The sequence below is a fragment of the Aythya fuligula genome, chromosome 11 (assembly GCF_009819795.1).
Source record: "Aythya fuligula isolate bAytFul2 chromosome 11, bAytFul2.pri, whole genome shotgun sequence".
NCBI lineage: Eukaryota > Metazoa > Chordata > Aves > Anseriformes > Anatidae > Aythya > Aythya fuligula.
Window position 1 is genome coordinate 1,840,378 of NC_045569.1, and position 22,158 is coordinate 1,862,535.

Here is a 22,158-nt window from a genome sequence, read left to right on the forward strand (position 1 = left end):
TTGACATTACGCTTATCAGCCTTCAGCTGTAAGCTGAGAAAAGCAACTGAAGTTGATTTCCTAGAAGCAGAAGTAATAAAGCACACAAAATAACACAGAGCATGGACAAGCAGTTCAAGCAAATGAAGGGTGTTTGCTACTGGTTGGCCACGAGGAGGGGTGGATGTGATTGTGTTGGGTGAATGACAACTGGGGAACAGAGACAGAAACTGTTCCTACTCTGCTGCGTGGGATCTGATTGCAGTGCATGTGCCTGGATGCTCCAGGAGACAGACACACAATGCCTTTCAAATTAGCACTCTGCAGACTGCCTCATCCCCATCTTCTGCTTTTTACTTGCAGACAGTAGAAAATCTTTGTGGTATTTTTCAGTTGAACTCCTCCACAACGGGCAAAATTGCCTGTTCTTTATATCTTTCTACAGTAGCTTGTTTATCAGCCGAGCTGCTTTACTTATGCAGAAATTTTGTGCCAAGAGGGGAAGGTCAAGCCTGAGAAGGAAGTGGCCTTACACATGCTTTGGATCTACTGGTTGCTCAGTGCCTATCGTGATTTGGCATAAGTACCTTTGCCTGTGTGTTTACTGTCAGCTCTAATCTTTGCATGGGTTTTCTTGGTTTGACAAATATGATTTAGTGGATTAATAACTGTTATTACTTCACCCTGTCAGCATGCCATAAATCAAAGGGAGAAGCATTTTACGGTCTGGCTCAGCAGTGTGCTGCAGCTGGCAGAACAGGAGCAGCCTGGCACTGGGGCTGGGAGGCTCCTCTTCCTTCACGCGTGCAGGTGAGCTACCGCCTGCTTTCCCAGTGGCACTTGGCTTTTTATTTTCACATATGTTTAACGTGCTGCGACTCCAGCCTTAGTGTGGCGAGCTGTAAGAGGGGGCTGGCTCCGGCCGGGCAGCAGGCGCCGCTTATCGCGCAGGGGCGGCCCGGCCCGGCCCCGCTCCCGCCTGGTCTCCCTCCCTCCCTGCCTCCCTCCCTCCCCGCAGGGCCCGGCTGGCGGCGCACCAGGCAGGCGAGTGCGGGGCTGGGGGGGTGGGCGAGAACGGTGGGGAGGGGGAGGGGGAGGTGGGGGTGCGGCGTGTCCCCCTCCCGTCCCCCCCTCCGGGCCATCGCGGCTGACAGCTGCCGCGCCTCGCCCGTGCTGGCTCCGGGCTGCTGGCCCCTTGGCTTCTGGGCGAGCCCGCACGGCTGGCGGGCGACCGGCTTGTGGGGCCCGGGCCGCGTTTGCCGGGGCTGGGGGATTTACCCGTGGCGCTGGGGGGTGAGAACGCCCCTCTGAGCCTCGGTGCCCCTCGTTGGCCGCTCTGGCTGTGGTTACCAGCCTTGTTTTAGACGTGTCTTCATCCATTAGAGGTTGGTTTTATTTAATTGCAGCCATCGATATGTGCAGAACCGTAACCCAAGACAACTTTCACCCTCGGAGCTTGTTCGTTGGCTGGGGGGAGGTTGAGGCTGTAGCCGAAACTTTAATGTGCGTGGGTGGGTTGTAGCTGCTCTGCGTTGGGTTCTGCACAGAACTAGCTGAGGAGTGCTTGTCCTGTGCTGCTGAGTCTGCTTTGTTGGGTGGAGATGGCAATTGACTAAAATGCACAAAAATATTCGGTTATAATGCATCAATTAATAAGCCCGGTTTTAGTAAGGTTTCTCTTTAAAGAAAAAAAAAAAAAAGGCAATCGTTCCCTCTATGATGCTTGTAGAAATGTTATTTGTTTGCTTTTTAAGAGCAGCTTAATGAAGATAGTTCTTGTGTTTTGCTTTCTTGGTCTCTTAAAGGTACATAGGTCACTAATTCTGGAGAGGCGCTTCCTATACATGTTAGCTTTTAACTGGGAAGTCAGTATTCTATTGATACTACTTTAACCTGCTCGATGGCATGCAAACACCAGATAATATGGAGCTCTCAAATTAGAGTACCCAAATTAGAGGACTGGTGTGTTGTTGATACACCTGTTAATTTGAGAGTTTAATATGAAGGATTTTGCTGTTTGTTTTTAAACACCTGTCTGCAAATGGCACTTCAGATTGTTTGTGTGCTCTAAAACAACTTAAAAGCAACATAATGCTGCATTATCATCTGTTAGACTGCTTGTAGTTAGGGTACGTCTTTGTGTGTTTGTAAGTATGCTTACAAACATGCTTACTTCAAGATCTGTTTGGTCAGAGAGAATAATTATTCCTTACTTAGCACTACAAACAGGAAGTTTTCTTCTGGACATGCTGTGTATTGTCAACCAGCAGGCCACAATGCCTGTTCTGCTGGTTTAATAAAACCAAACCAAAACCCTTCGCTCATGAGCTTGGGGAAACAGGATGTACCTCTTCAAACTGTGTCACAAACGGAAGTTGCAGAAATTACTCGTCACAAAAATTCCCCTTTCTGACTTGAAGAGAGCACGACACATCTAACACCAGCTAACTTTTACTTCTAGGGCTAAAACTTCCTCTGCATGCTTGAGCAGGTTGTCCACTTCTTTCAAGAACAGCCTGCACGAGATAAACAATAAACAGCCTTCTAAAGTGAAACTAACTCACTCGAGAGTTGCTGTTTTTTTACAGGGAAGAGGATGAGAAGAATGTCTGTATCTTGGAAACTTCCTTTAAAACAAAGTGAATAAAATTGTTTTTGCAGAGGACACCTCCCATGTTTTCTCTCTCCTTCCCAAACTAATTATACTCTGAGAGGTAATAATGGGACTTCTTAAAGAATTTAGGGTATACAGAGGTGAGGCTAATATAACACAGAAGGTGCAGAATGAATTGGTCAACTATGTCTAGTGTAGCAGAGAGTTCTTGGAGTTGTCCTTGGATTTTATTTATTTTTTAATATTTGAAATTTCTGTTCTAGATTTCAAACTCCTCTCTGTAAATTCCATAAAGGAATTTTACCCTTTAGAAGTGAAAAAGCTGCAGTTCTTGCCTGGTGATTCAAGGGATTAAACAAAGTCGGGCAGGTGAAAGTACACATGAAAATCTTGTCATAAGTTGATTTTCAGGTTATAATGCTTATTCATTCTTTATTGGCAATGCTGCAATAAGGAAATGAATTAAAATGAGTTTATACCTGTTTTATTGCTGACAAGTTAAAAACTGATATTCAACATGTGCAGGCAATGTATTCAGAAGAGGGATAGTTCTTTTTTACTCTAGCACAGGGAGAGAAACATGTTTGGAGATTAACATTAACTGACATTTAGGTAAAACAGTTGCACTATCCCCTTGACTGCAGTTGTCAAGACGCCACCGCCTCCTGGTTCTGACTCTTCCTTGTCACGTGAAAAGGTGCAGCTCTAGCAAGTATAAGGATGGGTTTCTGACCTTTGCTTCCAGCTGCTTTACTGATACAAATGCTAAGAGGTGATCGTGGACAGAGTACACCTATTTTAGGTGTACTTAAAGATCCCAAATCTAGGAAGATGTAAACTCTTGTTTCACTGAACTTTGTTTTCCTGTCAAGCCTAAGGCTCCTTCTCCTGCAACAGCAAATTAGTACACATACCCTTGCACATAGCACTGGAAAATTTGGCATGCTTGCCATCATGGCTTGCATCCCTGAGAGGTGGGGAGAAGGGGAATGTCCACTGTGTGCATATGCTGGTCTACGTTGGCATTCAAATACAAATGTAATGATTTACTTTCCAACAGTGGAATGGCACTTTACACAACTCGCTTGTTCAGTATTTCAGTGATCTTCAACATTAAATCCTACAACTACACCACACTGCAATGTAGGAAATCCTTTTATTTCTTGTGGCACCCATCTCTTCAGGGTGTAGTGATATTACAGCTGGTGTAACAATAAATGTTAAAGCAAATGCATCAGCTATGCTATAGCATCAGATGCACTTTCCTGCCAAAATAAGCTGAAAAATTTATTACCCTTTGTTAGAATTCATTTGCTTGTAGGAAATTTTAATTTCCTGGCAGAGGCCATGATTAATTTTTATGTTTTTCCCAAATTGCTTGCAATCAGTCTGCAAACTTAGTATCTTGGCTGTAACAGAGGTTTAGTATTACAATTCTTGCCTTGGAGACTCATCTAGCCATATAAATAAATAGGAACTCTGCCTTCTGTCATTAACTGGTGCCTTTCCATATCTTGCAGCTTCCTGCTTACTGAAAGATGGCAGCAATTGGAGTAGCGCTGTCCTGTTCCTGTCTCCGTCCTGGCGTATGGCTGCTGAAACCAGGAGCACATACGATGAGCTCCCTTGGTTTACATACAGCTGCCAGGTGTGCTGCCAAGGATTATTATGAAGTACTTGTTCTGGGTGGAGGCTCTGGTGGAATCAGCATGAGTGCTCGGATGAAGAGGAAAGTGGGGGCAGAAAATGTAGCTGTTGTTGAACCAAGTAAGGTAAGACTTCTCCCATTGGAAGCAATAAGCATTTTATATATGTGACCAGTTTGATCCGGTTCTTACCCTTCTTCAGCCCCACATATTTTGAACTGTGGAGAGGAAGCCAACTAACCTGCCTTCAGTAAGCTTCACATTAAATTTGTTGCTCCATCATAGAGATGCGTGCATCCGTTCAGCTTTGTCAGGCAAAACTCTTGCTTATTTATACAGCTCTTTGGTTGAGAATAGCACATTACTACCTATTTGAAGTGATGTACCTGCATCAATTAAACTGTTCTTAAATACTGGTCAATTAAACTGTTCTTAAATAGTCATAGAATCATAGAATATCCTGAGTTGGAAGGGACCCTTAAGGATCATCATGTCCAACTCTTGACACCGCACAGGTCTACCCAAAAGTTCAGACCATGTGACTAAGTGCACAGTCCAATCTCTTAAATTCAGACAGGCTCGGTGCAGTGACCACTTCCCTGGGGAGCCTGTTCCAGTGTGCAAACAGTCATTTAAACATTTCTTTCATTCTAAATTTCTAAATTTCTAAACATTTCTTCTTAGTCATTTAAACATTTCTTTCAGACTCATTACTATCAGCCATTGTGGACCCTGGTTGGTGCTGGTGCAAAGCAGCTGGAAACATCTGCACGTCCAACAGAAAGTGTAATGCCTAAAGGTGTTGAGTGGATTAAGTCTCGAGTTATGGCACTGGATCCAGATAAGAACTGCATCAGGCTAGAGAATGATGTCAAGGTAATAACATCACAAAAACATTAGTCTCAGTCACTTATTCGGTGTTTGTCCATCACTCTTGGAACTACCTATGGAGCAAAACCTTCCCAGGCACCGAGGAGGCTAGGAAATTTGCTTAGTCTTATGAGAAGTACTTGATCCTAAAATCTGTTTCTAATGACTATTACAGATAACTAGGTTAGAATAACCTCAACTTAAGACATCATCATCATGAGTCTTCTTCCTCTTTATGGAGAACTGAATACAAAAGGTGGAATAGTTTGCTCAAAACACTTGGTTTCCTGTATAGCAAAATTGTGTGTAGAACTCTTAATGCAGTTAGCATTTTAATGATAAATTATTATTACAGCTTAACATTTACTTTCATAATGCCTGGCCTTATGACTCTATTGCTGTCAGACATCTTAAATTTTCTTTGAGATAATGTTTTGTTTGTTGGTTTTGTTCTTCTCTAAAATATTTTTTTTCCCCCTCTACAACAGGTATCTTACAAGTATCTGATAATTGCCCTTGGGATTAGTCTGCATTACGAAAAGGTACTTCTTCTATAGTTATCATGTTTTTACTAGTTTTAATGGCATTATATGCCTTCATGACTCACTAATGTAAATGTTTTTTTAGTATACTTTTTTTTTCTTTTTTTAACTGCAGGATACTACAATGCTAGTATGAATCAAAGAGCCAGAAGGCAGCCTAATGTATTAAGTGTGTCCCTCCACATATTTGTGTGTAAAAAGTCAAATTACCCATGGGGAGGTCTTCTAGGGTAGCTTTGTGGCACCTCTATGGCAACACCAGGTGATGGGACAGCAAGTTAAATGTGAACATCAAGTATAGTCTGTAATGAGACAATGAGATATGCAGACTGCAGTCTGAGGCATCTCTAATGTAAGCAGAAATGAGGAACACACAGCAGTTAGTAAAATGTGTCTTGAAGAATCAATTTGACCCCTCTCTACCACCTTTTTTAAAGGGTACACTTCAAAAGGAACCAGCTGTTACATCTGTGTGTGAATAGGCCTTTGGACCCTTCCCATCTATTAGTTTTCTTGTACATTTTCTACAGTGGCACTCAAACTCATGGTATGGCACCAGAATAATCGTAGCACTGGATAGGAAGAGGAAAACACAAAGGCAAGGTGTTAGAGCGATTTGACTCTCCTGGCTTTAACCTGCCCAGCATATGACGTAGTAACTAATAATGTATTTGACTCTCTTTTTGAGTAGCTCCTAATGCATACACAAAGAAAGAGTTAGTCTTAGTTAACTAGAGTCACACAAGATGAATTCAGCTGATTATATCAGCGGAATGAGGAATTGCATTGTGCTCAGTGACCCTCTCAGTCTTCATTTAAATTTCTACAGTACAACTTGAAAAAAATAAATTCAGTGTTCAGAAATTCAGTATTTGGTAGAGGAATCCATGTAATCACTATTACTCTTTGGTGAGTTTAGTGAATAAAATTCATAGTAACAGGCTTATATGGCATTAAAACCAAAGTGGCCATTTTAAAAAAGATGGTTGCTCTTATTTGTCTTCACTAGCAGCATAGTTCGTGTTGTAGACTGTAATCTCTTAAGCACATTGCAGTGATGTAACATGACGCAGTTATCTCTCAGAAGTTCTGCAATCCATTATTTTGAAAGAGGGACGACTGCCTGTCTCATAAACAGATGCTCTGGTGTACTAGTAGGAAAATAATTATTGGAGACAGAGCTGAAGCAAAATAACCTTAGGAAATACAGATATCTGCAACTAAGTATTGTGAGAAGTTTCAATCGCTTTATAAACTTTCATAATGCTTTTTAGTGTGTGTTTGTTTGTTTGTTTTTTACTTAAAATGATGTGGCAGTGACTTTTTCTGTTCTTACTCTGATTTTCATGCTTTAGTCTACAAAAACTTGTGTCTGGTTCTGCACTGAACAGTTCCAGTACAGATGTTGCAGACCACAGTCATTTCAGTAAATATTGCAACTACTAAAATTTGATGGAAATATCTATCTGGTTGGTAAGCTTAGGGGCGACCTTATTGCTCTCTACAGGTACCTTAAAGGAGGCTGTAGTGAGGTGGGGGTTGGCCTGTTCTCCCATGTGCCTGGTGACAGGATGAGGAGGAATGAGCTGAAGTTGCGTCAGGGGAGTTTTAGGTTGGATGTTAGGAAGAACTTAATTGCAAAGGTTGTTAGGCATTGGAACAGGCTGCCCAGGGAAGTGGTGGAGTCACCATCCCTGGAGGTCTTTAAAAGACGTTTAGATGTAGAGCTTAGGGATATGGTTTAGTGGAGGACTGGTTAGTGTTAGGTCAGAGGTTGGACTCGATGATCTTGGAGGTCTCTTCCAATCTAGAAATTCTGTGATTCTGTGATTCTTATTTTCAAAAATACCAACTAGTAGGTTTATATTAGCTTTCTTTTTTTCTTAAATATCTGTTTCTTAAGTCTCCATTTAATACTTGATGATGAAGACAAAATTCTTGCTGTCTGTAATTTAAACCTTTGTTTTCTTTTCCTTAGATCAAAGGCTTGCCTGAGGGTTTTCATCACCCTAAAATAGGTTCCAATTATTCAGTTCATACAGTAGAGAAAACATGGAAAGCTTTGCAAGATTTCAAGGAAGGAAATGCTATCTTCACTTTCCCAAACACTCCAGTGAAATGTGCAGGGGCTCCTCAGAAAATCATGTATTTATCAGAGGCCTACTGGAGGAAAGTAAGTATTTTCCTCTCTCTGATAATGTCTCTTACCAGATATGGAGGGCTTTTGCTAAGAGGTTTTTATCATCTTTTTAAACAAATAAAAAAGCACATGGGAGAAATAAGACTCAGGATTATTAAATGAAAGTGACCAAGTTGCCTTTTCTGTTATTAATGTTTACTAAATGAAACTAACTGAATTGTGCATAAGCATTTTGCATTTATTACTGGAGAAACTTGCAGAATTCAGAATTCATACGGAATGAACTGCTTAACCTGCTTCTGGTGAGCTACTGATACAACTGTTCTCAGCCTAACTCCAGGTGGTACACTAAAATCACACTGGCTGACATTGTCACTCTTGTTGCTTTAAGTAGCCAGTGCCTACTAAAGCAAGCTTAGTGGCTAAATAAAGCAAGCTTAGTGGAGCTTCAAGTAGAAGTGTCAGGCTCCATATATGTTTTAAAATTACATGATCAACCTACTGGGTATCTGAATAATGCATAGAATTGACGGTTTCAGAATGCTACTACAGATGTTTAACCTGCATACAGCATCGTTCAACAAATTGCAGCCATCTCTTTTCCCTAGCAATTTCTGTGGGGGACATCTTCAGTACCTTACTCTGAAGGGGTAAAGTATCATAGGAATTAAGGTACAAGGATGTATCCTGTCTGGCTTCTAACATGCTCTGAAATACTGTATCTGAAAAGTTCTAATGTTACTACTACATTAATTATTGAACTGCACTGTTCTATTAACTTTTCAGGACAGTGGCATTGTTCTCTTGCTTCTGGTAGCTTATCTTTGCAAATAGAAAAGGCTCACTTGATTTTTCTGTGCAGACAGGAAAACGACCCAAAGCGAACATACTGTTCAACACTTCACTCGGTGTCATATTTGGTGTTAAAAAGTATGCTGATGCATTGACAGAAATAATAAAGGAGAGAAATATTACTGTTAACTATAAACGGAACCTTGTTGAAGTTCGAGCAGACAAGCAGGAAGCTGTGTTTGAAAACCTGGACAAACCTGGAGTGACTGAAGTTCATCAGGTGAGAAGCTTTCAGGCCTCTGGTTTGGTCCTTCTTCTTTGTATGTACTGTAATGTAACTGCCACAGTATAACAATGTAATCTGTTGCTCTATTGTGTACTGCCATTTCCTCCTTGTGGTACCTTGTCGTTTAATTTCAGAAGATTTAATTTTGAAACTAAGGTGGAAAGAAGCGGGGGCAGGGTAAATGACTTAATAAACCATGCCTGAAGTCCTGTATGCCTTGTTAGTATAATTTGGGAATGTCTCAGGCATATATATGGAGGAAAGAAAACTTCTGTTAGGCCAGTTTACATGGAGTTGCCTGATAAGGTTCATGTTAATAAAGAATTTGGAAAGGATGCACTTCAAATTTGTGATCAAAGTTTCACTCTATATACCCATGTTTAAAATAAAAAATAATTCTTCATACTGTTTTTAATTCCTTACATCAATACAAGTACGATTTGCTCTGATAAACTAGACACTTAGTGCCTTTTCTGTCTGTCTAGTATGAAATGCTTCATGTCACACCTCCAATGGGGCCACCTGATGTACTCATCAACAGCCCTGTCTCGGATGAAATCGGCTGGGTAGATGTAAATAAGGAAACTCTACAACATAAAAAGTATCCTAATGTTTTTGGTATTGGAGACTGCACCAACCTGCCAACATCAAAAACTGCTGCAGCTGTAGGTAAAGGCCTGTGCATGTTTGTGTGTGCAGTGGGAAGTGTGGGAGTGACAGTAAGCTTTTAAATCAGACGGTTGTTTTGTTTGTTACTCTTGAGGCCTGAACTTCAATTTTTTTCCATCTTTCTAAGACTTAAGTCTCCTGGACCAACTGATGAGCTGAAGACTGTACCGATGCCATTAACCCCCCAGTTCTCATTTTAGATGCCTGACAGCTTGACTAATCCTATTTTCTGTGGTCACAGAATGACATAAAATGAACATGCTACTCTTGTGTTGTCATTTTTCAGTACCCAGACTTTCTACTCTATCTTAGCAGCTCATGCATATGTGTCAGCTGATAAGTCTACTGAGGAATCACGTGTTCGTTCTTGCAGTCACAGCGTCCAATATAAAAATGCTTTATATGGTCTTGTAACTTTAAAAGAAAGAAAATCAAATCCAAGGGTCTATAGAGTAATGTGAAGAGTGGTATAGGCAACTCTTGCAGCAAACTTCAGTGTGCTGGAATCTTCAGTGTTTGAGAAGACTTGACAAGTATAATTCAGCATGGCAGAATGGGTATAGGCTAAAAACATATAGCTCAAGTTTTGTTAAGCCTTCACAGTTGGAAACAATGAGGCCAAAATGTTACTGCAAGTGTGATTTATTTTTTTCCTTTATGTGGGACTGTAAAATTTGCAGACTGATTTGACATATATGTTCAATTACAGCTCAATTGTCTAACGCTACGAGCTACTACTGCTTGCTTAGCAGTATGACAGTAATTGCTGTCTAAAGCAATTTGTCTAAAGTAGAACGACAGTAATTACTGTGTAAAGCAAAGCCTTAATACACTTTTTTTTTTCTTCTCTTCCTTATCTAGCTGCCCAGTCTGGAGTGCTTGATAAAACTATTTCCCTGGTAATGAAGAACCAGTTGCCAACTAAAAAGGTATCTTTTAAGACAGCTTTTGTCTTAGGGGGAAGTTGTCTTGAATGTTACACCCACTCTCATGCAGGAATTTCTGCTAAGACAGTCAGTTAAACTGCATGAACTGAAGACAGAAAGAGCTTCATGTCAGCAGTAGAGGTGCTAAATGGCTAATTACTGATGTCATAGTAGTAATTTCATAGCACAATTCATATTTGTGGTATTGTCTTTAAAAGCATGATCTATTTCCTTCCTTCTGATTTGGAAGAAGTTGAAAAGCTGATTGGGCTGGGTACATTGACAATGCAGGTGGACTTAGTTGGACTAAGAGTGTTGGCTAGTATAATCCCTACTCCAAGAAAACCCTCACAAACCCTATTATATCTGTTCAGCTTGTCTCACATGTTCAGAACATGATCTTCTAAGGAGGCAAGTGGAAGTTTTTGTATTCCAGAAGCTGTTAAGCCTGTGGCTGTTTTTTTTTTTCTTTCTCTGAGACAGCTCTCATTTTAGGCACAGCTCCTCAGTTAATATTCCTGGGGTACTGACCTGAGTATCAGTCCATACTGCAGTGAACCCCTGGAAATTCTTAAGACTATATTTAAGAACCTGTTTATATTCTGTCCGTTAAAGCCAGCACCAGCTCTTGTCCTTATCTACTGGTCATCTTTTCTGCTGGTTACAGTAATAGCCAGCAATTAATGACACAAAGCCCTTTAGGCAATTGTTTAGGTACATTCTAATGTAAGTAGTGTCATTACGTAAATACACAATCTGCAACTGAAAGAAAATAGCTTGGTTATTATGATTATCAACTCATAACTGTCAGCCTTTTAAGCCTGTTAGAATTAACACTAAGTGCAGAAACCTCCTAGAACCTTACTTTGGTATATTAATGTTAATCATATAACTTGCAATACTTAAGCATCTAGCCTTTACTCAGATGAACATAAATGGTGTATTCTTCCTTCCAGTACGATGGATATACTTCCTGCCCACTTGTAACAGGCTATAACAAGGTCATTCTAGCAGAGTTTGACTACAATGCTCAGCCTTTGGAGACCTTTCCCATTGACCAGAGTAAGGAGAGGATAACCATGTACCATATGAAAGCTGATATGATGCCCTTTCTCTATTGGAATGCACTACTCAAGTAAGTATTTTAAGTCTGAGGAGGCATAGGTGGTGTGATCATGCAGAACAAAGCCAGGTACAGGTACCAGTACCTGTTCTGGATAACAAGCTCTTTTAAGAACAGTAATTGTACAGTGAACTTCAACTTCGAGCATTCTTTGCTAGTAACAGGGGGCTTGTGCAAGAACAATACTGAATTTTACAAAAGGACAGCCGTTGGCCAAGTTGAAACAACCTAGCTAAAGCAAAACTGATTCTCCAAGACAAACCCCTAGCATTCCTCTCTTAGTAAATGGAAGTATCATAAGGGAGTAAAACATCTCTCTCCCCCCACCCCCCTTACACATGCAGATATGACTTTGATGTGATGAAACAACTTTCTCCCTTTCTAGGGGATACTGGGGAGGACCAGCTCCTATCAGGAAACTAATGCATCTGGGCTTGAAGTAAAGTAACAGATAACAGCCAAAACTCTTGGAACAAAAGGAGTGGCCATACTGCACAAGTACTCATACTCCCTCTTGGACAACCACTTAATAGACAGACTTTTTTAAAGGAAGCAGCTTTTACACCAAATTCACTTTCTATCTACTAGGGGTTAAGCCTTACTATACACTCAGTGCTCTTCTATGTAAACCAAAGCCTTAAGCTGATTCTGTATGTACACTGGAAATTGAAGTTAAGTTTGAGGTTGCCTTAAACTACAGGATGCTACATTTTCTACAGCAATCATTGACTATAAATTTATATAATGGAACAGTTTTTCAGTGACTCTGCACACTAGTAAAACCAACTCGTTCTCTCGTTTTTGAGGAGCCTCAGTCCAAATTTCTTCAGCAAAAACCATTGCAGATGGACTATAGAAATTAGTGCAGATTAAATCTTCCTTTTCCAGATTTGTTTAGATATATCACTATAACCCTAACCTTTTTCCTCAGATCAGACTCAACATAGTTGCACTATTCAGCTTCTCTCTTACCCTATCAATTACAGGAACTTGTTTCTCCAACTAATGAAAGCAGATGTATTCATAAAAGTCTCCTACATGCTAATTCCCCATATAAAGCTTTGTGTTTTACATATACCCGTGTCACATAAATATGTATTATGTACATTAGCAGTGTTGTGCGAACTAGCATCACCTTTGTTATGTTTTACTACTATAGTTTATGAACATAAATAGAATTCTCAATAGACAGGAGATTGTGAAAAGAAATCAGCTGAGGACATGTACTAGGTTGAAGCATAAATTAAGACAACAGCTGAGGGGGAAATACTTTTTTTTATTATGGCCATGTGTAACTCGGTTTCAGGGGAAATTGAACAAAAAGTCAAATCCAATAACTGAGTCTTCACAGAAGCTGGAACTTTAGTAGCAGTCAGGTAGACAGCTCAGAGCAAACAGGAATCATCTTCAATCCCAAGCAACTTATTTCTAAACAGGAATACAGACATGAATGTATTTGAAGTTATAGCTTCTTGGTTTTAAACATAGCCATTTAAAGGGTTGCTTTTGAGTTCCAATTACAAGCATGAACACATACCTGCATGTTAAGTAATTCTTCAATCTTATTTTGGATCTGCCCATACACCTCATTGAACAGCTCCTCCCTTGATTTTGTTCCATTCAAGTGCACTTAATGTAAAATAAGAGAGCTATAATAGAATCATGCTTCTGTAAGCCTGACAGATCCTGATTTAAAAGGGCATGCACCTGACTTCCTAGAAAAATATACTCCATGCAACAGTTTCAACTCTTCTCTTACACTTAACTAGCATGTATATCCTAAACTTGACAAGCATTTCCCTCAAACAATCTTACAAAAGTACTTTTGTTATTGAAGGCTTACCCACATCAACACCAAGATCTTCCATTATCTTCCTGTGCTTTACGTACATAGGCCAAACATGGCCATCAAACAATCCAGGTGGATCTGGTACAGTATAATTCCTCGAACTGTAAATTAAGACATTATTCAAGAGTAGTCTAGTTACTGTTTAGGCAAATGACATATCATGCACTCATTTTTTCTACACCCTAGCCTGAATCTGTTGCATTCAGTGTAGTTTTTGAGCTTAAAAGTTAGTCTTTGGCATCAGCTGAAAACAGATACAGCTGCAGAGATACTGAAAAAAAAAGTTGGAGTTTGATGGGCTGGTCCAAAGCATGCAAGACATAGAAAGGATTCCAATAAAAGACTGATCTTACACTGAGCACTGATCTCATGTACACAATAGTTTGTTAGAAACCTTTTGGGCTTGTCCAGTGGAAGAAGCTACAGTTTTTCAATACAGTACCTGCATTAGTGTTAATCCTTTCATATCTAAAAAAACTTTTAAAGAGAAAGAAAGTCTTGAGCTGCATAAGACAGGTAGGAAAGGTAGCAAACGAACTTACACAGATAAACTTACCTTCTTCTCCTTTTACACTCTTCATATGGAATGGAAAGAAAGTACCGATGGTGGAAAATATCAATCAGTGGCCTGAAAGAGACACATCTGGTTGCAGCTAATCTGTTTCATTAGTAGCAAGAAACAGAAAGGTAACACTACATCCATGTTCCCTGGAGCTGTCTTCAGTCTAGTGACACCATTAGTCAATATCAGCTGCTAACTCTTGGTTTAGAACAACACTTTATTGTGTTAAATCACATAATTCATATAAAAATCAAGATATATGAAATCATAACTTGATTACCTGTAGGTGTAAAGTAGGAAGCCTTCAACAATAAGAATGTGGATTGTTTTATCTCCTCCCTCCCTGTCTGGTGAGATTTGGGCATCCAGCGTGTTGTTGATCCCATGAGAACGTTCGAACTTGACTGGGTTTCTTACCCAAGCATTGATGGTATTCATCATAGCCTCCATATCTAATGCACTAATCACTAAGACAAAACACACAACTACCATTAACAAGCAATTAAACATCATCTAGCAACAAAGTCTGTACACAGAAAAATGCATGTAAAGGATTAAAGTACTTAAAGTTTTTGAGTTACACTTTGTTTGATAACACCATAACAAAGCCTTACCATCATACTGTTTAAACCCATCTTCAACTTCTATTTCATCTTGAGGCTGAAACAGCGATAAGAAAACACCTGCTTGGTCAGCACAGCTACCAGGGAGCTAGATCCCCATTTCAAAGCAAGAAAAACCAAAAACAGAAGAACTGAAGCTTGAAGCTAAAAAACAGAAATCTTAACCCTCCACCAGGTTTCCCCGCATGCAGATAACGAGCAGGAGTCCCAGATAACCACGCCAGCCCTGCAGCCTCCCACCGACACGGCCACTCGCCCGCGCCTCCTCCAGCCGCACCGCGCCCGAGGCGGGACCCGCCGCCTCCCGCGCCCCGCCTCACCTTGAAGAAGTCGTCCTGGTGCACCACGCTGCAGTTGGGCAGGGCCTGCATCAGCTTGCGGGTGAGCGTGGTCTTGCCGCCGTTGGTGACCCTGAGGGAGCGCGATGGGGGCAGCTCAGCCCCGGGACCCCCCCGCCCCGCCCCGCCCCGCCCCGGCCGCCACACGGCGCCGCCCGCCCCAGCCCCGCTCACCCGCCGATGCCGATGACGATGCTCATGGCGCGGCCGGGAGCCGCCCGTCCCGGCTACCGAAGCCTGAAGGGGTCGGGGCTGGGGAAGCCGGCGCCGCCGGGAGCGGCCACCTACGGGCCCGAGCCGGGGCCGGGGGAGGAGGAGGAGGAGGAGAGGGGCCGGGCGGAGGAGAGGGCCGGGAGCCCGCCGTCAGCTGCGGGGCCGCGCCATGCTGGCGGCAGCGGGGAGCAGCAGGGCCGGTGCGCGCCGCGCCGCAGCGCTCCGCAAAGGGACGCGAACCCCCGCTGCACGCGGCTCCCCTCCTCCGCCCGCGCGCCCATTGGGCGGCCTCCGCCCCGCCGTGGCCAATGGGGAGCGGCGCGGCGCGGGGAGGCTCGCGCCCATTGGGCGAGGAGCGCTCGACTCGCGCCCGATAGGGCCGCGGCTCGGCCGCTCGGCGGCGTTCATTGGAGGCGAGGTGGCCGCGCCTGGGGCTGCACCAACGCGCCCTAACAGCGGGGGGGGAGGAAACCCGGGGGGGTGCGGCCCAGGGGCCCCCCTCAGGCGCTGCGGTGGTTCGGCCCGCGGGACGCCCTGACCCTGGCTGTAATTAGGGGCCCGCAATTAGCTGCGGAGGGGCTGCCCCCCGGGGCTGCGGCAGGGCTTCGGCAGCCGGGGACCCTTCCAAAGTCAGGGTTCTGGTGTGCTGGGTCTGCTCGGTTGGTTAAATCTTCGCCTGTCATCGAGCAAAGTGACTTTGAGGCACCTCAAGTTTCACGCCATGCTCAAAGCGAATTAAACCAAGTTTTATCTACAAGTTCCACTTTCCATTTTATTTTATTTTATTTTATTTTATTTTATTTTATTTTATTTTATTTTATTTTATTTTATTTTATTTTATTTTATTTTATTTTATTTTATTTATTATTATTTTTTTGTCCCAGCCCATGCCAGTCAGCTCTGTAACCATACAGACATTTCAGGATTTTAGCGCAATATAAGTAAAACGAGCAAAGTCAGGATAATGCACAAATTACAGGTGCAAAACAATGAGATCTTAGAAGGGCAGTCAGCCTGAAGTACTGTTCTCCCCGTCAACCCAGTGGTGACAGAGCTGGAGGAATTAAAAGGACAATTGGGCTCAGAAGCTGCCAGGATTTAACAGCTTGGTGTGGGCAGGGCAAGTGAGAGAGGGAGTTAGGAGAATCTTATCAAATAGAGATAGAGCACTGACGGCATTAAACCAGCGTGCTAGTTCATGTCTTTGCCAACTATGGTGCATTGTGCAAATTAACTAAAACAAGAAGCCCTGGGCCCCTTACCAAGGTCAGTCTCCTATTAGGAGCGTGAGCCTATCTTAAGAAAGTGGCAGAAACTGGTCCTGCAGATGGACAAGAGCCAAGGAGCAACTGAGTCTGCGCTAAGACAAGAGGTCAACTAGCGGTGACGAGGAAGAGTCATCAGTCTTCATCCCCACGACCCCCACCAGGATACACTGCAAGCGCAGATGGGAGGAGTTTATGGAAATGACTCCTTGGAACTAGTTTTAATATGAAGTGGGGATAGGTTATGAATATGTATAGGCACATTGTGAAACTTCATGCATCTGTAACTCTTTGCTGCATGTAATCATGGCAAATTGCTGCATCAGGTGCACACGACTTTGGTGGGACTACCCCCCGTGCTGCCCAGCGCTGAATAGACAGACCTACTGTACAATGGTATTGATTGTGGAGTCCGTTTCCCACGAGTCACAAGGGGAACCAGCCTTCAGCTGAGGTGAGGTAGCAGCTGCTAACTTTGCACTCATTGCCTTTCACCAGCAGCTTGAGTCAAGGATTCGCCATGACCAGACCTTGAGTCTGTAGGGCAATTGTGGAGAATAGATGCATTTAGTCTGTTATTAAGATTATGGCGCTTGTCAATGGAAAGGGGAGATCCTTTTATTTTCATTCAGGAGAACGTTCTACACTTCATATAGAATTAGTATATAGTATTAGTAATATAGTATAAGTAAAACACAGAAATATTTTCAATACTTTTTAATGCATAGCAATGGTGGGAGTGTTACATTCAGTGAAATATATCAAAATATATCTTAACGTTCATAAAGCTCTGGGGCACTTTAACTCCACAGACTGCAGCATGGCTGTGTATCCTGCCCATCACATTCAACATCTGTGTCTGTGTGTGCTAGCCATTTCCCTGGCCCTTTATCCCTCTCTTCTTGATGCTGTTGCTGCTATGGGGAAAAACAGAGAAAAAGAACAACAGGATATTGTCTGGTTCTGGTCTGTGTGCCAACAGTTACAAAACGTTGTTTTCTTCTCAGTTTTGGGATTCTTGTTGGCTTTTATTAGTCTTGGACGAGCCTGAGCACATTAAGATGTTTTTTAAATTCTTCCAGTTACTGTGGAAACCTTGAGTCTCCAGGAGGAAGGCGGTGTCCCGTGCCCTTGTGCGGACATTCCTGTTCTGGAGGATGACACCCTGACTCATGCAGAGGAAAAGAAGAGCCCTGTTGCAGAACACAACAGGAAGACATTTAGCACTACTCTTTGCCAGGATGACACCTGCAGGGCTGCTGCAGGAGTGGAAGTGAGCCATGGACTGGATGAGTAGCACTGAGAAAACTGCATTGCTGTACAAATCTCTTGCCAAACCAGAGCGCCATTTTGGCTTCCATTCTCCTTTTCTGACACCTGTAGGTAAGCATAAAGTGCACTGCCAGATAGACTTCTGCAGCAAGTTACCAAGCAAAGGAATCATCCCGGGGTGCAGATTCACACCAAAGTGGTCTAGCTTAGCCGTCAGGATTATAATCAAGGATTATCAACTGCAAATGTGTTGGGGTTGCCAAGGCAGGAGCTGGCTGCTTGCCAGTGCTTGAATGAGGAGGTGGCACCCAGCAGGATGCCTGAAGCCATGGGTGACATGCAGGTATGTGCTGCTGAGGCTGAAGGCTGCAGGGTACAGCAGGAGGAGAGCAGGTGTACGGCCACTATTTTGGGATGGGGATGTTCCCATGTCTAATTTGACTCTGGTAAACTCATTTCACCCCCAGTAAGTCTGCTTTCAAAATAGGTTATTAGGGTACAGCTACACACTTTGTGATTTTTAAGAAAATCTTAGCTTTGATAATCTTCTTAACATGCAATAAACCCAAATAGTCTGCAACTTCTGTGAAGTGTGGGCAAAAGCTTTGGTTTCTGCATGTTCTTGCGGTTGTGGGGACCACTGTCCCTTCTTTGCTGCACCCATACAAGGCATTAGTGGTGATAAAGGCCTTTGTGAGAGAGTGAAGTAGGGTGAAAAATGATAATGTTGGCAGCTAGTGAGTTGTATTAAAACCACACAGGATAAAATGGAAGTTTTCATTTCTGCAATAATGTATCATATCACCTAAAGCTAGGAGCAGATGTCACAAACACTTTGAAAGATAAATGGCAGAAATTGAAAAAATCTGCTTGAAGTGTGAGAAGTGATAAAGTGAAATAAAACTACAAAGGTGAAAGAAATTGATGTGCTAATTATGTAATTGCGGGGCTACATAAAAAATGCCTGTGATAGGGGGAGTTTATGGAAATGTCTGGGCTCTGTCTGAGGAACTGGTTCTGTTGCCAATATAAAAAGCTCTTCTTTTCTGGCTTAATGGCTTTTTGGAGTTAAAGAAGTTCAAGGTAAAAAGAACTCCACGTGTCTGTGAAGAGCAGCTATGTAAGACATAAGAATACTTTGTTTTGCAAATATTTGTGAAGCTTAAGCATTCAATCCCTTGTGCTTCTAAGCTGTTCTTTCCCGAAATACTAAATAGTTGAGAAGCTTTGGCCAGCTCTAGTTACAACAGGGTCATTGGCTGTTAAACGAGACTTAGTTTAGTTCTTGTATTGCTTTAATTACACTTCTTTACAGAAACTAGAATATATTCTATTTTCTGTCTGGGAATAAATATACATGCTTTGTCATGCTGTTTTCTGACGTGAACATACTGATTTTTAAATTGATACTGCTGCTCTATGTAAGTATGTCTAAAACAGTTCTCTTACAGGCTTGTTTCAGTCTTGTTGAAATGTCTGGTGCTCAATAACTGTTACCAAAATTTTAGTATATTACTAACTATTACCAATATTTTAGTATAAATTAAACAATTTATTTCTAGGTATACTCACCAGATTCTTTCTATGATCTTTTTCTGTGAATCTGCTCAAGCAATTCTTTCCTATGTTCACTTTAGGAACCACATCTTGGTCCTTGTACTGCTTTAACTCCCAGAGAAATAATTAAGTAACAAGATTGTATAACCTACTGAAAACATAATGATTGAATTCCTGGTTTGTTTTAACTGGTGCAATGGTGAATAACAACAGCTGGTAGGTAGATGCACAACTTCTATCTTTTATCACATTTGTAATTTTATCTCTTGGTTATAATATAGAACACTTTTACTATCATGTTGTTTTGATTAAATTAGACTAGGTAATGGAAAAGCTAAGAATGGACATGTTATGCTGTGTTCAAGCTCTATACGTTTTTTCCCAAAACTTTGCCTGTATGATTGTTTGCAGTTCTCAGACCCTATGTGTAGGGGGACTGACTTTTTCAAAATTCAGGAAAGCTTTTGCTAAAAATCAAGTAGCAGTAAGAAAGGTGAGTTTGACCCTCTCATAGTGTGACCAGTGTGAAGCTTCAGCCTGGTTGCCCCAAGGAGTCACTGGGGGTCAGAACTGACTGTATTTTTAATTTGTTTGCCACTCCTTGTTTCTGTCTGAAAGCTGCCTTATATTTTCTGAGTAGAAACACATCTTCCTTCTTATAGAAGAGGTGTCGGAGACTGGACCGGAACATGATAGGGGAGCCAATGAACTTTGTCCACAATGCTCATGTTGGGACAAGAGAGATGAGTAGTGACTCTTCATCAGTAAGTGTGCACTCTTGAATAAGCAGGAATCTCAGCTCAGTAGCCTGTAGAGCTACTAAATACTGAAATACTAGATAATATCATAAAAGAAAAAAACATCTGTCTTCATGTTCACCCTACCTCCCCCCCACCCCGAATTGCTTCAGAACAGAATTGCCCCTTTGTCTGTAAGCATAAAATACTGTAGAAGATATGTTCTACAAAACAGTCCATCCAGTCCCCAGTGTTTCTACATGTGAAGGGAACCTTTTGGGATAATGATTCTGTGGGTGGAAGCACTTGATACTAGGTCCAGATTTCGCATCACCCAAAAATCAAGGTTGTCCCAAGGTAAGAGATGTAAGAATAGTTGGATTTTGGACAGCAATATCCATTTTGAACACTGACTTAAAAACAACCTGGAAGATTTTTATTTTTTTTTAAAGTTGCTATTTCTCCTCATTGCTATTGGAACCTAGCACTGTCTGCTTCTTCAAATTTATGCTTTTGGAAATTGCTCTGACAACCAGACTTTGTAAGATGAATATTCTAATTCTAACTCACTCTACCCCTTCTTTGTCTAGACTGCATCAATTCAGGACCACGTGAAGTCTAAAGGTGGTTATACAAATGGCACTTCTGCAACTGCTGAGCTATAGGAAATTGAAAGAATTTTGACATTTGCCCTGTCTTAAGAAGATCTCCTGGGCTGTGCTTTCATTTTCTCTAAAGCCTCTTTATCATGAAGTAGAGAGAGTACTTGAATTATAATAGGTCAGTGTGAGCGTTTGCGTTCTTTGCACAATAGCATTCTGAAGGAGTTACTGGAAATTATCCTTAAAATGGTCTGTTGTGGTGGTGTTGTAGTAGCAACAGTAATTTGTCACTGGATGACTTCCTGGCTGTTCCAAAAACCTCAAAGTTGTCTTGTAGGATGGGATTGGAAGCTGGCATGAATTGTCTGGGGTTTTGGTCTCTCTCTTCCCCTCAGGAAGCAAGATTGTTTTTTGTGTTTTTTTTTAATTGGAAGATAACATATCTGCACTTTGTATGTGGGCTAAATTGAATTTCTAAGTAGGATCGTGTAGCCTATAACACTTTACCTAATTTTTGGATGGCTTACAATTAAGGTGTTAATTTACTGAGCTATACTTCAGTATTTTTCTCTATGACTTTCAATAGCGAACCAACTCTAATGTGATGTAACTAGCTGAGTCTGCAAAACCCAGTGAAACTTCTGCCTTGCTGTGATAACACTTTTGTAGCTAAAAAGGCAGGTTTTACAGACCTGCCCACTCCCAAATGAGGCTTAGAAAAACAAGCATTTCTCTGTTACTAGCCTGCCTCTCCTCTTTATGTGCACTAGTATAACTGACAGGTATTAATACAACAAAACTAATCATATTAGGTATCAGTTAATTTGAAGTGGTGCTACAACATGCTCAAAACTTTATGCTAATTTTGCATGAATTCTATGGAACTTCAAGCTAACTACATTTAAGATCTGTCTGTATTACCTATCTGTAATTATAACTGCACAGAACTGGAAGGGGTATCTCTTGCTTCTGTCTCCTTCAGTTCATCTAAGAAAATGGTTTTGAAATTAAGTCTTTCTTATATATGATTTTAAATTATATGAGTTAAATTAACTGTGGTTTAAATGATAGAGCCAGGAGAATATTAAATGGAAACTGTCTCTTAGAGTTTCAGCACTTCAAAAATATGAATATTTAGCCATACCCAAACTACAGTTTCTTTCTTATATCATTGAATAGAAAAATTAGTAAGAACTGTCAAAACTGCTGAAATAGAGATTTTCTTTTTATCACATCACTGACAACTGTTCTCTGACTTAAAATTATGAATGACTGCCAGTGCAGAAACTTTTTAAGTTTGCTGTTGTGGGATTAACTAAATACAATTGTTTAAATTACTGCCAAATCAGCACCAGTTACAGCCCAAGTCAGTGCAACTCTCCTTTTCTTGCTCTAGGCATAAGATCATCCTTTTTTTTTTTTTTTTTTTTTTTTTTTTTTTCATTAAAAATAAGGAACAAAAAGTTTTGCCACTTAAAAATTTTTAACTTCTATGATTATGTTTGTGGCTTCTGATACTTTTCAAATTGGCTTTGCTTAAGTCTTAGGCTGCC

The 22,158-nt window shown here is 41.5% G+C and overlaps 2 protein-coding genes and 1 long non-coding RNA gene across 4 annotated transcripts; 2 read left to right on the forward strand and 1 right to left on the reverse strand.

Moving 5' to 3' along the window:
• Window positions 1–965: 965 nt before the first annotated feature.
• Window positions 966–12,662, forward strand: SQOR (sulfide quinone oxidoreductase). The gene is made up of 10 exons (XM_032194840.1): window positions 966–1,023; window positions 4,114–4,365; window positions 4,945–5,115; window positions 5,598–5,651; window positions 7,630–7,824; window positions 8,654–8,863; window positions 9,355–9,538; window positions 10,400–10,467; window positions 11,421–11,599; window positions 11,973–12,662. The coding sequence occupies exons 2-10, from the start codon at window positions 4,132–4,134 to the stop codon at window positions 12,028–12,030; spliced, it is 1,353 nt and encodes a 450-aa protein (XP_032050731.1). The 5' UTR covers window positions 966–1,023; window positions 4,114–4,131; the 3' UTR covers window positions 12,031–12,662.
• Window positions 12,663–12,843: 181 nt separating this feature from the next.
• On the reverse strand, window positions 12,844–15,279 carry LOC116493436 (nicotinamide riboside kinase 2-like). Its single transcript, XM_032194841.1, has 8 exons — window positions 15,134–15,279; window positions 14,942–15,032; window positions 14,613–14,658; window positions 14,279–14,465; window positions 13,993–14,064; window positions 13,431–13,537; window positions 13,125–13,216; window positions 12,844–13,015 (listed from the first exon to the last, which is right to left on the reverse strand). Exons 1-8 carry the CDS (start codon window positions 15,157–15,159, stop codon window positions 13,010–13,012), a joined length of 627 nt encoding a protein of 208 aa, XP_032050732.1. The 5' UTR covers window positions 15,160–15,279; the 3' UTR covers window positions 12,844–13,009.
• A 2,203-nt stretch (window positions 15,280–17,482) lies between these two features.
• LOC116493531 lies at window positions 17,483–22,009 on the forward strand. 2 transcript variants are annotated; one of them, XR_004253774.1, is made up of 4 exons: window positions 17,483–17,820; window positions 19,347–19,482; window positions 19,929–20,030; window positions 20,594–22,009. It is a non-coding gene; the product is annotated as an uncharacterized LOC116493531 (long non-coding RNA). The 2 variants fall into 2 exon arrangements; XR_004253775.1 differs by lacking the exon at window positions 19,929–20,030.
• The last annotated feature ends 149 nt before the right edge of the window (window positions 22,010–22,158 follow it).

What these genes read in the sequence shown, in the direction of transcription:
- SQOR (XM_032194840.1), top strand. Translation starts at nt 4,132, where the DNA reads ATGGCAGCAATTGGAGTAGCGCTGTCCTGTTCCTGTCTCCGTCCTGGC. An exon ending in CTGTTGTTGAACCAAGTAAG is followed by an intron (nt 4,366 to 4,944) that starts GTAAGACTTCTC and finishes CATTTCTTTCAG; the next exon opens with ACTCATTACTATCAGCCATT. An exon ending in GGCTAGAGAATGATGTCAAG is followed by an intron (nt 5,116 to 5,597) that starts GTAATAACATCA and finishes CCTCTACAACAG; the next exon opens with GTATCTTACAAGTATCTGAT.
- LOC116493436 (XM_032194841.1), bottom strand. Translation starts at nt 15,159, where the DNA reads ATGAGCATCGTCATCGGCATCGGCGG. An exon ending in TTCCTACTTTACACCTACAG is followed by an intron (nt 14,065 to 14,278) that starts GTAATCAAGTTA and finishes TGTCTCTTTCAG; the next exon opens with GCCACTGATTGATATTTTCC. An exon ending in AGATCTTGGTGTTGATGTGG is followed by an intron (nt 13,217 to 13,430) that starts GTAAGCCTTCAA and finishes TTTTACATTAAG; the next exon opens with TGCACTTGAATGGAACAAAA.